At 38.1% G+C, this 14,593-nt stretch overlaps 1 protein-coding gene across 4 annotated transcripts; it reads left to right on the top strand.

Annotated features, from left to right (window-relative positions):
- Window positions 1-543: 543 nt before the first annotated feature.
- sntb2 (syntrophin, beta 2) lies at window positions 544-14,517 on the top strand. Of its 4 annotated transcripts, none has more exons than XM_042715805.1 (8): window positions 544-1,268; window positions 5,367-5,568; window positions 7,048-7,255; window positions 10,452-10,594; window positions 10,740-10,936; window positions 11,922-12,100; window positions 12,355-12,468; window positions 12,609-14,517. In XM_042715805.1, the coding sequence occupies exons 1-7, from the start codon at window positions 728-730 to the stop codon at window positions 12,445-12,447; spliced, it is 1,563 nt and encodes a 520-aa protein (XP_042571739.1). In that variant the 5' UTR covers window positions 544-727; the 3' UTR covers window positions 12,448-12,468; window positions 12,609-14,517. The 4 variants fall into 4 exon arrangements, with proteins under 4 accessions (XP_042571739.1, XP_042571738.1, XP_042571737.1 ...); XM_042715804.1 differs by having other exon boundaries at window positions 12,605-14,517; XM_042715803.1 differs by having other exon boundaries at window positions 12,563-14,517.
- Window positions 14,518-14,593: the final 76 nt, after the last annotated feature.

Genomic DNA, 14,593 nt, shown 5'->3' with positions numbered 1-14,593 from the left:
TATTATTATTTTTTAAAGGGACCATTCTGGCACTTGTCAATATAATTCAGTCAGTCTGTGACAGACCTTATGCCTAAAAAAGTAATAAGTTGTTTTGCAACTGTAATACATGTGTGGCTAATGAATTATATTGCTTGGGAGATTCATTGTTTATTTGGGTGCATCATTCATTCATTCATTCATTCATTCAGTTGAACGCTAGTGTATTTTATTTTATAGCTGTCTATCGTTTTATAAAAGAGATTAGATTTGTATCTAATTAATTATCAATGAGCGAGGCGGGGAAATAGAAAGAATCCCTCCAAACAGCAAAAGTAAAAGGCACATAGTAAATAAAGCACTAAGTCCTCTGCAGTGATTTTACCAGGGTTAAGAGGCATTGTGTTCGCCTTCGTTATCGATGAAATCACTGCACAGCACGACCTTGTGTGGCTTCCTGTGAGCTTTTCTGGAGAGGGAAGGCAAATAGTTTTAATTCCCCGCCCCTCTCATGAATAATTAAGTACATACAAATCTCACGGTTATCTCCGCGGTCCGATCTAAAGGATGTTTTTAATTTTATAGCTTCTTTGTGCAGTGATCACAAATTCAAGCGGCTGCGGAAATATAACGATGTTTTAACTTATTTAACAGACATAAAATCTTTTTCTCTTCCTGCCTCTGGGGAAATGCGCGTGTAAGTGGGTGTGTCGAGAGTTTAAAGTTTACGATGAGTTAAAGTTTGATCATGGCCGTGTGGACCCGCGCGGAAAAACAGGGTCATCTGGACCTGCTGCTGAGTGATCGCTGGGTCCGGGTCTCCGCGGAACTCACACGGGACACTCTCACACTGACGGCGGAGGGCGAGCCGAGCGGGCCAGCGGGCTACTCGGAGCACAACTCTCATTTAAGAAATGGCGTTTCTAATGGCAACGAACTGAACCGAGATGTTTTTCAGAGCCGCGGGCAACACGACAGTCCGGGTCGGGTCAACGGGTCCGACTCGGAGTCCAGCGGTTATTGTGACCCGGCGGGGCCGGAGGGGGTTCGGAGGGTTCGGATAGTCAAACAGGAGTCCGGCGGACTGGGGATCAGTATTAAAGGGGGACGGGAGAACCGTATGCCCATCCTCATATCAAAGATCTTCCCCGGTTTGGCAGCGGATCAGAGTCGAGCCCTGCGGGTCGGCGACGCGATCCTGTCCGTCAACGGCAGCGACCTCCGCGATGCCACGCACGACGCGGCGGTGCAGGCGCTGAAGAAGGCCGGGAAGGAGGTGACACTGGAGGGTAAGCCGATCACTCGAGCCGCGGGGATTCAACAGGCCCGCACAGAGCTCTGAACTTCACACTTAAAATAAACAAGCGCATATTTCATTGATAATGACACACAGTTCAAAACTTGCATGTCCAACACTATAAAGTGAGACTGAAAATGTTCTAGGATGTATTTAGTTATTGTTTTGTTGAGGTAAGACTGTTTTCACGTAGTAAACAAGTTCATTTGACATTTGCACTTTTTTAAATGTAATGTGGGTTGATATGGGGTGTGAGTTACATTAACATTTGAAAATCACTTGTACAAGTTATAAAACGAACTTAAGTTTGGATAGCAGTTTAATGCATGAATCTAGGTATTTTCTGATAATAAGAAGGTAATTCATTTTGCTTAAATAGCAGACGTTCAGTAATGTATCTCCAGACGTCAGAAGTGAGTGTGTGGCAATGGGATACAGGGGGCTGGACGATGGAGAGACAGATACTTAACTCTACTTTCTTGGCTAGCAAGCCAGTTTAGTTCGCAAGGCCCACTTTCTATGATCCAATCAATTCCCAGTTGACAAAAGCAATTCACACCCACCTTTCTTTGTTTCTTGCTTTGTTTCTTGATTGATTGATTTCTGGAAATGATGTTACATATCAGTTAATTTAATCATTGGCTGTCATCATAACTTGTATTCATGACAGATTTATTTAAAAACATAAAATAAAAAAAAGACATCACTAACAGGTTAAGAAAAATAGAATTAATTTGTAATATTTCATTTATTTAGCAAAATGTTGATCTCTACAGCTGTTTTTTCCAGCGAACTATTGGCTAATCTGTGGTCACTGAATGGCTTTCCTGAGGTGACTGTAACATTTTATGATGTTTTACTGACTTTTTCCCGAGGATGAAACTGTTTGAGCGATGACATGAAATACTTTACTAAGTTATATGCTATCTGTTTATTTCATAATTTTTCTGCTGTTCATTCATGTTTATTCTGTGCTGTAACTAGTAATAAAGAGGAAGATGATCGGTTCATGTGCTGCTTGAACTAAGGCGGCTACAGAGATCTGTCACGCCACATTAAAGGGGTCATATGATGTGATTTAAAGTTTTCCTTTCTCTTCGGAGTGATACAAGCTGTTAGTGCATAGATAAGATCCCTAAAGTTTGCAGAGATTAATTCTCAAACCCAAAAGCTAAGACTCGTCCACGCCCTCCTAAAACATCTCGTTTAAACACGCCCCCACATGTCTACATCACTGTGTGGGATGATTTGCATAATGCTGGCCAAATGTTTACGCAAAGAAAGGAGTAACTTTGATTCACGCTGTAGTTTTGTTGTTGCCACTCCGCCATGTAGTGGAGACGCTGTGTTTCATTGTGAAAGCAAAATGACTTTGTTTGGCCTTCCAGAATGTTTTCATATTTAAAGAAGTTGCCACTGACGATTCAAACGTGAGTTTTGAGCAGTGTAGAGTAGCGCTTGATGTTTGTTGTTTCTCCGATCACAAATGCAGACAGGTTTTATGTTTATGCGGTGAGACCTGAAACACAATGCATAAAAAGTAATTTCCTTAATTATGTTTCCATTGGATGCAACAAATGCCTCATTTATGAAGGGTTTTATTGTTTTTGTCTTGGTGCTCTGGGACAGACGGCATAACAGCATGTTAAGGGGCATAACATTTCTGTCACACGCTTGAGGTATTCGGCCAATCACAATGCACTGGATAGCTGGCCAATCAGAGCACACCTCGCTTTTCAGAACGATGAGCTTTGTAAAAATTGATGCGTTTCAGAAAGGCGGAGCATAGAGGAGCAACAATATGCGGTACAGTATGTGGAAAATAATGTGTTTTTTGAACCTTAAACTGCATAAACACATTACACAAATAATGTTCTTTTTAGCAACATCATATGACCCCTTTAAATATTTCTGTCCATCTTTATTGTTTGAAATTTGTGGTAAAATTACCAGAATTTGACAAAATTGCACAAAACTTATTGCAATCATTGGATGGGATGCGCTGGAAATTATGCTGCACACATCTCATGTCTCGCACATACCACCTCAGTGTAACACACGTGTTGTTCTGCAGCACTGCTGAATATCCTGCATCAGGATCAGAGATCTGGAGACTGACGTTCAGATATGTGGAGCAGTGTCTCATGAGATGGGTTCTGCTGACACATACATTATCCTCTGTGGCACCGGCCTAATTAAAATGAGAACTGAAGCTGTTTGATGGTCCTGGTGGATCTAATGAGATCTTTAAATGGCTCAGAAATGATCCCATGATGTTGGCACAATAACAGTACAGCTGGTAAGAACAGGATGCTTGTAAAGAACACGATTCTTCTGAGAGTGAAATGAAGAGCTATTCATCCAGCCATAATTAGCAGCTTGCATAGACATAACATTCATAACATGTTCAGTCTCAGTGGAGTAACCTTGGTGTAAGGTCACCTTGGCAATTGAATCACCATTGGCTAGTAAAAAAAGCTTGGAAAGTTTGGCTACTTAAAAGCTGAAAAAATCCAAAGGAACCAGGCCCGGCTCCCACCCAATCAGAAGCTTGGCCCACCCTGGACCCACACTGCATAACAGCCAATCACAATACTGGTGCGATATTAAATTGAGCTCCATAAATTTATTTTTTTGTTTTCTTACCGGCTGCATACACAAATGTGCTAACATTTTATATAATGTTTGCACATCATATCAATATGCACGGCATTGAAATCGCTTTTGAATGAGCGTTTGCTGTTAACATACCATACAACGATAACATATTTCACACTGAGCTCAGCGATCTGTGAGCAGCTTAAAAACTTCAAACCAGTATTTTCAATAACCAGTTTATTACAAAAAACATATTAACAAACACAACCTAACAAAGCCTACCGTTTTTTTCCCATGCTCAGGTTTGAAATCATAAATTAAATTTCACTGCTTTGATTGAAATATTTTGCATTCTACCTATGATAAAACTGGTAGGACTCCTTTGAGCTGTGTTTATGATTATTGTGCATAACAGTGTATGTAAAATTTTAGAGAAATTACATATGAGTTTCGATATTTGGGATATGGTCATTGTGCTACTTCGGGCTGTTTTTTGACTGGCTATTGGGGTAGTTTTGTCACGCAACCCTGGTGTAGAGCAGATGTTTAAGTTTAGAATCGTAGGGTACGTTTTCCAACTGCACTAAATAATTTTAATTTCTATAAAATGTAGAACGACGGGTTCACTGATTATGTAATCAGTGTATGACCAAACACAGTGTAACACTGTCTACCGCAGTAAGCCTAGTGTTAATGAAATGTCATCATTCTTGTTATGGGCCAAATCGTGGTTATGTGCCCCGCTTTATATTTTTTGACTGCCCACTCCCACCCGCAGCAAAGGTAAAGGCCTCGCATCAATTCAGATGAACTGAAAAATAGCACGAATCGCCTGACGGAAGTGAAACTCTGAAGCACTCAGTCAGAGTGTTCAGCGAGTGAAAATATATCTGTGCTAAAATTATACTTAACCTCCAACTCACACGCAGGCGAGTAAAATCTGAGAATTTATTAGCCATTGGTTAGTAGGCATCATTTAGTCGCCCAGAGTGAAGACTTAGTCAATATGCGAGTGATTTACTCTCAATGTAGAGGGTTACTGGGTATGACACTAATTGTGCTGACAGTGATTTTATGATGGCTGAGGTTGATGTACTGTTGATCACCACTAGATTATTATTTCATTGAAAGGCTTTTAATATGACCGTAGCGTTCAAAAGTTTTTATTTATTTATTTGTTTACTTATTTACTTACTTGCTTACATATGTGAAGTAGCTTTCTCACTGCTTAAAAATTCAAATTTTTCATGGGAATATAATATTTTTACACTAGCACTACTATTACTGAAAATATATGATTTCTATTGCTGCAAATCGCTGTCTGTGTGAATACCTTAAAGGTTAAAGACCACTCCAAAATTAAAATCCTCTCATCATTCAATAACACACACGCACGCGCACACACGCAGGCACACACACACAGAGTTAATGCATTTTTTTTTGATGTTTCTTCTATTGACTTCTCAGTTAAGGCTGTATGTGTTGTGTGCAGTAAAGTACATCAGGGAGGTGTCTCCGCTCTTTAAGAAGTCCTCTATGAGCACAGATCTGCCTTGGGATGGGCGTCTTCAGTCTCCGAACCTCAGCAGCAGCGACGAGTCACCCAAGAGCAGTGTAACCCGTGACAGAAAGGTCATCCCGCTCAAAATGAGCTTCATCAGCCGAAACCTCACTATGCCTGACCTGGAAAACAGGTGTGTGTGTGTGTGTTTTCAGAAGTAACCAGAAGCAGCATTTTACTGCTGAAGGTGATTGTGTCATTCTGCCGTGAAGACAGCAAGTATATTTAGATTTGAATTTCATGAAAACATGTCCAGGTCCCCAAAATCAGCACTTGCTGTGAATTCAACAAAATATTAACGATTGAGAGCTGAGACAAATTAACCCTTTAAGCCCTGATATTTATATATAAATATATGTGTGTGTGAGTGTGTGTGTATATATATATATAAAACATCTCACACACATATATATATATATATATATATATATATATATATACATACATACATACATACATACATATGGTGATAGCATAAAGTATCCAAAAGTTACAGCATTTTAAAACAAAATAAGTCTTTTTGTTTAGTCCTTGACAGTTTTGAGTGACATACACAGAAGTAATGCCTCGGACAAGTTTAGTCAAAGCCCCAAACAATTATGCTTGTTTTATTCTATTCTGTGAGACCTTTCAAAAGACATAAGTGGTTTTGAAAACCATATGATTATCCGATATTTTGATCTTTGTGATATTAACGTATGGTGGCACAAAAACATATCGAGTTTATGAGGGTTTTTCTATTTATCAGCATTAACAAACAATTTGAAAAATATGATTAATATTTTTTTCTTTCAGAAGCACTACTCAGCAACACTCAAGATCAGATCAAAAACTCAGCATACATTAAAACTTTGTGGAGCCCGTTGGTGGTACACTCCAGTTCAGAGGGACTACTCAGCATTCGTTAAGAGTTGATCAAAATGGTTGGATACATTCAAAACCTGAATTTCTAAGCTCTACAATATATATATATATATATATATATATATACAGTACATGCATGCATACATACATAAAAAAAAAAAGTATAAAAAAGGTAGAACAGACAGAAACATGCTGGCTTTACCTCTTTACTTGCCAAGTGCCAATTGTTCAAGGATGCTCTCCAACTTATTTATTCAATTCATGGGTTTAGATTGATTTTGGACTCATTCAGATCGTGAAAATTTGCTGTAAATTATGTGATATTTTCCACGATCAGAGCATGTCTCATTAAATAACAAGCATAAAAACCCTGTGAAAGTTAAAACGTGCGCCTTTGGGCTTGTTTGTGTTATAACTTGATGAGGAATATCTTTAGGTCTAAATGAATAATGTTGGCCCATTTTCCACAACATATGCATGTTTCATGAAGTTATGAATGAAAACACCACGTGAAATGACCTTTTATTAGTACACCTCGGGTTCAAAGGGTTAAGTTGACAAACAATAAAGCATTAAGTTGATGATCATATGATCATACTGACAATAATGACAGTATCTGCTGATTACAATCTAAAATGATTTACTTATTTGAAATGGTAACAACACTTTTAAGAAATACTGATTATGTACTATGTAGCGTGTTACGGGGATGATGAATATTTTCAGTGATGCCTTTTGTTTGTTTCAGGCTGCTGGAGCTTCACTCTCCGGACGGCCAGCACACCGTGGTGCTACGGTGTAAAGACGGGGCCTCTGCTCACTCCTGGTTCACAGCCATTCACACAAATGTTGCTGCCCTATTGCCACAGATGATGGACCACATCAACTCTTTCTTGAGCAACCCCAGCGCCAACACACACTGCACGCTCAAACACATCGGCTGGCTGGCAGAGCAGGTATCTCTCTCTCTCTCTCTCTCTCTCTGACTCACTCTCTCTCTCACTCACTCACTCACTCACTCACTCACTCACTCACTCTCTCTCTCACACTCACACTCACTCACTCTCTCTCTCTCACACTCTCACTCACTCACTCACTCTCTCACTCACTCTCTCTCTCTCTCTCTCTCTCACACTCACTCACTCTCTCTGACTCACTCACTCACTCACTCACTCTCTCACTCACACACTCACACACTCACTCACTCACTCACTCACTCACTCACTCACACTCACTCTCACTCACTCACTCTCTCTCACACTCTCTCACCACACCCACCACACACACACAAATCTCTTACTCACTCACTCACTCTCTCACTCACTCTCTCTCTCTCTCTCTCTCACACTCACTCACTCTCTCTGACTCACTCACTCACTCACTCACTCACTCACTCAATCACTCAATCACACACACACACAGACAGAATGACTTGCACTCTGAGCTCAAACATTCAGTACATGCAGTTCTCAAAATATTTAAAGTATAAGGATCAAACAAAAAAACGGGTGTACATGCAGTTCTCAAAATATTTGAAGTAAAAGGATCATTTTACAAAACGGGTGTCTTTTGTGACCCTCATTAACATATGCACAATAGCTGATGCAAACTGTGTTAAAGTGTTAAATCAAAACTAAATATTCTGTGGTAGTTTTCTATTTAGTTTTATTAAAATAATCCATAAATTAAAAAAGAAGTATACAAACCATATACTGTATATAAATATATACATTGGTGCTGTGGAATAAAATATAAATTAGCACAATTCAATATTGTCACTTAACTCAAGGGTTGAAAATATGGATTTCCCAATTTTAATTGATCTTCATTTTAATGAACTCAAAGAGCAGTCTTTGAGTCTATGCTTGTGTTCTGTTGATGGGTGACTAAAACATCACTAAGCATTATTTGTAACACGAACCCCCCAATCATAATCCCAGTAAGCGTTGCATTTTATGTAAATAAAGTCTCAGCTTTCAGATTTGGTCAGTTTTATAATAAAATACGTATTTTAATATTTTTACCTGCTAGTGATGTCTTAATTACAATATAATTATAAACTCTCATGAAAATACGTTTTTAAGACAGCCACTGTTTAAATGTTTAGATTTCAACAACAAATTGGATTAAAAAGTTAATTATATCGTTAGAAATTTTATATAAAACCCTTTTTTTTTCTTTATGTGCAATTAAAATGTTTTTATACAACTATAGCTATTGAATTTAATAGTTTGGGCTCTGTTGGTAATGTTAATCTTTTATACTATCAATTCAGTTTTATTTACAGGTGCTGGTCATATAATTAGAATATCATCAAAAAGTTGATTTATTTCACTAATTCCATTCAAAAAGTGAAACTTGTGTATTATATTCATTCATTACACACAGACTGATATATTTCACATGTTTATTTATTTTAATTTTGATGATTATAACTGACAACTAAGGAAAATCTCAAATTCAGTATCTCAGAAAATTAGAATATTACTTAAGACCAATACAAAGAAAGGATGTTTAGAAATCTTGGCCAACTGAAAAGTATGAACATGAAAAGTATGAGCATGTACAGGACTCAATACTTAGTTGGGGCTCCTTTTGCCACAATTACTCCAAAAACACGGCATGGCATGGAGTCAATCAGTCTGTGGCACTGCTCGGGTGTTATGAGAGCCCAGTTTGCTCTGATAGTGGCCTTAAGCTCTTCTGCATTCTTGGGTCTGGCATATCGCATCTTCCTCTTCACAATACTCCATAGATTTTCTATGGGGTTAAGGTCAGTCGAGTTTGCTGGCTAATTAGGACAGGGATACCATGGTCCTTAACCCTGGTACTGGAAGCTTTGGCACTGTGTGCAGGTGCAAAGTCCTGTTGGAAAATGAAATCTGCATCTCCATAAAGTTGGTCAGCAGCAGGAAGCATGAAGTGCTCTAAAACTTCCTGGTATACGGCTGAGTTGACCGTGGACCTCAGAAAACACAGTGGACCAACACCAGCGGATGACATGGCACCCCAAACCACTGACTGTGGAAACTTTACACTAGACCTCAAACAACATGGATTGTGTGCCTCTCCTCTCTTCCTCCAGACTCTGGGACCCTGATTTCTAAAGGAAATGCAAAATTTACTTTCATCAGAGAACACAACTTTGGACCACTCAGCAGCAGACCAGTCCTTTTTGAAGCGAGATGCTTCTGACGATGTCTGTTGTTCAAGAGTGGCTTGACACAAGGAATGCGACAGTTTCTTGCACATGTCTTACATACGTCTGTGCGTAGTGGTTCTTGAAGCACTGACTCCAGCTGCAGTCCCCACTCTTTGTGAATCTCCCCCACATTTTTGAATGGGTTTTGTTTCACAATCCTCTCCAGGGTGCGGTTATCCCCTATTGCTTATACACTTTTTTCTGTCAACATCTTTTCCTTCCCTTCGCCTCTCTATTAATGTGCTTGGACACAGAGCTCTGTGAACAGCCAGCCTCTTTTGCAATGACCTTTTGTGTCTTGCCCTCCTTGTGCAAGGTGTCAGTGGTCGTCTTTTGGACAACTGTCAAGTCAGCAGTCTTCCCCATGATTGTGTAGCCTACAGAACTAGACTGAGAGACCATTTAAAGGCCTTTGCAGGTGTTTTGAGTTAATTAGCTGATTAGAGTGTGGCACCAGGCGTCTTCAATATTGAACCTTTTAACAAAATTCTAATTTTCTGAGATACTGTATTTGGGTACAAGTTTCACTTTTTGAAGTTATAATCATCAAAATTAAAAGAAATAAACATTTGAAATATATCAGTCTCTGTGTAATGAATGAATATAATATACAAGTTTCACTTTTTGAATGGAATTAGTGAAATCAACTTTTTGATGATATTCTAATTATATGACCAGCACCTGTTTATAGTACACATTATTTCAAAGAAGCTTTACAGAGAATCATGATTTTAATGTATATAACATTTTAATATTTTCATACCTTATACTCGCATTTAGCAAATTAGATATATACTGATATATCCAGTTTTATGTTGAGAGCTGTTCGATAATATAGATAATATGTTTCCTGTATACTTTACAGCATTAGTCAAGACATATTTTTCCTTTGCCATATGGAAATGGTATGGATTATAAATGTGATGGTTGGTTGTTGTGTTTGTGTGCAGCTGGAGCTGGATGGTGGGCGGCATCAGTACAGACGAGTGGTCATGGCGCTCACAGAGAAAGACCTCCTGCTGTTCCAGTCAGTGCCGTGGACGTATGAGAGCTGGTCCTCACCTCTCCTGACCCATCCACTGCTCGCTACACGGTCAAACTCTTACTTCAGCATATGCAGGCGGAATTTACTGAAAAAACAGCCCATTTAAAAAATTTAAATACAAGTTTGTTTTCTGAATAAACTGACACAGTTCTGTCTTTGGTGTTTCATGGAGAGTATTTGGTTCTGTCTGCAGGCTGGTTCACTCGGGCAGCGTCCGCAGTTCTCCGGCTCTGGGAGGAGATTTGATGTTCGCCACACGTACAGGCACAGGTCGAGGCATTGAGTCTCATGTGTTTCGTGTGGAGACACATTGGGATCTGTCCACATGGACACGTGCGCTGGTGCAGGGCGGACATTTGGCTGCTGAGCTCATCAAAGAGGTTTCCATAGGTGTGTGTATGTGTGTGTGTGAATATACAAAGAAGAAAATCTTCCCTTTGCTAAGACTTGTGTTAAAAACATTATTTATCAATCTTAACTTAGTAAATGTGGTCATGCCTGTAATTATTATTAGACGGCTTACAATCTTTTACTCTCTTTCCTAAGCTTTAAATAAGTTTAAAGGAAAATTCTAGATTCTGTATAGGTTATGCATTCTCAGTTTGAAGTTTTTACATTTTACAATTTTCTACAGCTTTCTACAGAAAAGTTTAATAGGCATTCTTGTTTTCAAACAAAATCATGTTAAAAAGCATGTTGAAACAGCTGGACTTTTGCATTTTTTTTTTTTTAAAGGAGGCACGAGTGATATTAATTTTTTGTGGTTATTTAGTGTTAATATTTGTGTTAATCAACTATCAACATTGTATAAAACCAGTAGTGCACTTACATGGCTCAATCATAGTAATGTCATGTAATGTTCAATAATGTTTCTTTAGGGTTTAGTGATGCTAACTAAATACTTCAACCCTATCATTCTAATTTCAATGAAATGATTCCGTTTTTAATCTTGCTCCTGTGTAATTAACCAGTTTCTTTAAAGATAAACACCAGCTAGAATGCTTTGCAATGTCACACCTTATTCCAGTTCTTGTAAGATTAATATCCATTTCATTTGTGCAACATTATAAGCACATTTTACCAAGAATCGTGTTAATCACTGAAGGAGTTCATTCCTGCTGGATGTTCTGTAAGACTTGTCTGAGCAACCAAGGGGCTTATTTAGTAAAAGTTCAACTGAGTGGAAAAATGCTGGATTGAAAACCATTGTTTCCCTCCCTCTGTGGTGTGTAACAATAGCTGGCTGAGGGAAATGTTAGAAATATTACGTGCTTTCCTTCCTGAGTTCCAGCCAGCAAAGAAAACATAAAATCACATTTATTCACTTTCTCATGGTTCATATCCTTATGTCCATCTGTCTGTCTGCGCTCCTCAGGCTGTGTGTTGAACAGACAGGACGTGCGTCTGATCCTGCACTATGACAGAGGGTTCACTGTGAAGCGGGAATCTGGCGAATCCGTGCTCTTTCACTTCCCCTACGAGCGCCTCAAGATGTCTGCAGATGATGGAGTTAGGAATCTCTACCTGGACTTCGGTGCTCCGGAGGGCGAGATGGTATGACCAATCAGACACAGAGTATGATCTTTACCTGTGATGAAATGGACATGAAATTGTGGCCTTAATGAATGGAAATCTGTTGGTCCTGACATTACAAAACAAAACACAAACACACTCACAAACATCAAATTCACACTCATACTTTCTTTTATTATCCTCTAAAAAAATCTAAAAAAATCAATCAGTCAAAGGTTGTAGGATGCCTGTATAGTTTTCATAATAATCTGTGTTTCTATCTTTCTGTCTTGCAGGTGTTTGAGCTTCACTCGGGGCCGAAGCCTGTGGTCTTCGTGCTTCATTCGTTTCTCTCAGCCAAACTGGCTCGTTTGGGACTGCTCACGTAGAATCAACAGGAAATGATGGAGGTTCATTTATTTCATTGATTTATTGAAAGCTAATATTTTACTCAAGCAGTGTTTTCATAGTTCTACTTCTTTTCTAGCTAACACATTTGTTCAGTGTTTGTGTGTGTGTGTGTGTGTGTGTGTGTGGCTTTCTAAGGCAGAAAACATTCCCATTTTCCTCTGATCAGGAACACCAATCGTGCCTTCTCATCTAGAGCCAACAAGCTTTTACAGGAAATGTTCAGGCTTTGCAGAATAACCAAAATGAACATATTATGTTTTATTATCCATGTTGTTTTTTTCATGTATCTCACCTCTATTTATGTTTATATGTGTTGCATGGCAAAGACTGTTACATCTGTGTGCTATAATCTTAATGAATATGTGGAAGACAGCCGTTCATGCTAATATGAAGAAAATGAAGCTTTAAATACATTCCCTCATGACTGACCAAAAATGACCTCCTTAAAGTTAACTCTATAAGGTGTTGAATAGGATCGATTCAGTTTAAATAATATTTTTGAAAAAAATAAAATAATAATAATAATAAAAAATCTATATATAATAATTACATTAATGTTTATTGATCAGCATTTGATGAGTGTTTATGTCTTATTACAGGCTTCCCACTGTCATAAAAACTGGGAAATATCAGGGAATTTTAAAATTCTGGTGTGCAGGCTTGGAAATGTGAAGGAAATTAATGAAAACGTACTATTATTAAATAAATCATAAGGAAAAAAGCCCTATTTCTATAGTCAGTATACATTTTCTAGTTCTATATATAGCTTTGCTTTTTATGAGTTCAATCTTTATAAAATGGCTTAAAATAATACTAATCCAGTTATCAGGCCAGACTGTAAAAGTCATGGAAGTTTATCAGTCAAAACGTGTGATGACCATCATGTTATTAGCACTGATATGCATTTTTTCGTGGCGTGTATGTTTTATGTCTATCAGTATAATATCACTATAGCATCAGTATATATTCTTTATTGACGTTTTATAATTTTATGTAAGGCATGTAATGCAAACTGAGTTTGAGCACATGATCATTATTAACCCATCACTTCAGTCACAGACACCGTAGTTTAAGAGTTTTGCAGATTGAGGCAGCACTGACATTCCCTCACAAGCATACGGCATTAGGCAACATGCACAATGAAGGCAGTAAGTTCTTGTAGGAAAAGAATATGAACAATGTGACAATATATGGAGGTAATGACGTTTTGAGAGTGAGATCGTATCAACAGCATTTATTCATAACCATTGCTCAAACAAGCTTAACAGAAGCAATATCTCTGTATTTTAATATTTCTTATTTTAGCATAAGGGTCATTCCACAAATGAGATGGTTAGGTCCATTTAAAAAAAGCATGAAAGCAAATGTATCTGCACAAGGACCACACATACAATCTGTTTTATGCTTTAAGTGCCCTTAAACTTTTATAGTCTGTTTTACATACTAATATCATAAACATTTCGAAATCAGAGGGTCAGAAGTGTTTCACTCATGTGGGAAACTTCCTTATTTCTTCTGAAGTGTCCATTAAAAGAAATGTGTGATGCTTTTGGCTGGTTATTCTTTGACTCTGAGGTTGTTGAGCAGTCATAGTTTTGGACATTATGTGCTGTCACATAATTTTCATTTATGGTTTGACATCAGACCGCTTATTGAAGACCCATTGCATTGTGCATTGTCTTAACTTTGAAACTGTGTTAAACACTTACCAGGTTTACAAATGTGTAAGTGAGATGTTTGAAGCTGTCATCAGCCTGATTTTTGACATGACCAATGCTTCAGACTATGAATGTACTTTATAAACCCATGATAGAAACATGCCTCAATTTCATTATTTGTTCAGCATTTTAGTTAATAGCTTGATTTGTCTTTAATTTGAGGAGAAAAGGTTTGAACCAAAGTTCATTCGTGGCAGCTTGCAGCACACAATCAAATGCAAAAATGCTCATTTGTTTGTATATGTATTATAACTTCCAATGCCTGTAACCTGAAGCTATGCATTATGTCTTTATGTAAATGTCATATATAAATAAAAACATGTAAAGTAAGTGTGTGTTATTTAGAATTGTTTTGTGTGGAACTAATGCGTTGAGGACTGAATAGGAGTCTTTGATCTTGCGATTT

Source organism: Cyprinus carpio, chromosome A25, assembly GCF_018340385.1.
Source record: "Cyprinus carpio isolate SPL01 chromosome A25, ASM1834038v1, whole genome shotgun sequence".
In the NCBI taxonomy this organism is placed as follows: Eukaryota; Metazoa; Chordata; class Actinopteri; order Cypriniformes; family Cyprinidae; genus Cyprinus; species Cyprinus carpio.
Note: the sequence above shows the minus strand (reverse complement) of the source record. Positions and strands in the feature narration are given on the sequence as shown.

Excerpts from the sequence above, each read along its gene's own strand:
- sntb2 (XM_042715805.1), top strand. The coding sequence starts at position 728 with ATGGCCGTGTGGACCCGCGCGGAAAAACAGGGTCATCTGGACCTGCTG. Across the intron at positions 1,269-5,366 it reads GAAGGAGGTGACACTGGAGG|TAAAGTACATCAGGGAGGTG; the intron begins GTAAGCCGATCA and ends TGTTGTGTGCAG. Across the intron at positions 10,595-10,739 it reads CATCCACTGCTCGCTACACG|GCTGGTTCACTCGGGCAGCG; the intron begins GTCAAACTCTTA and ends TTCTGTCTGCAG.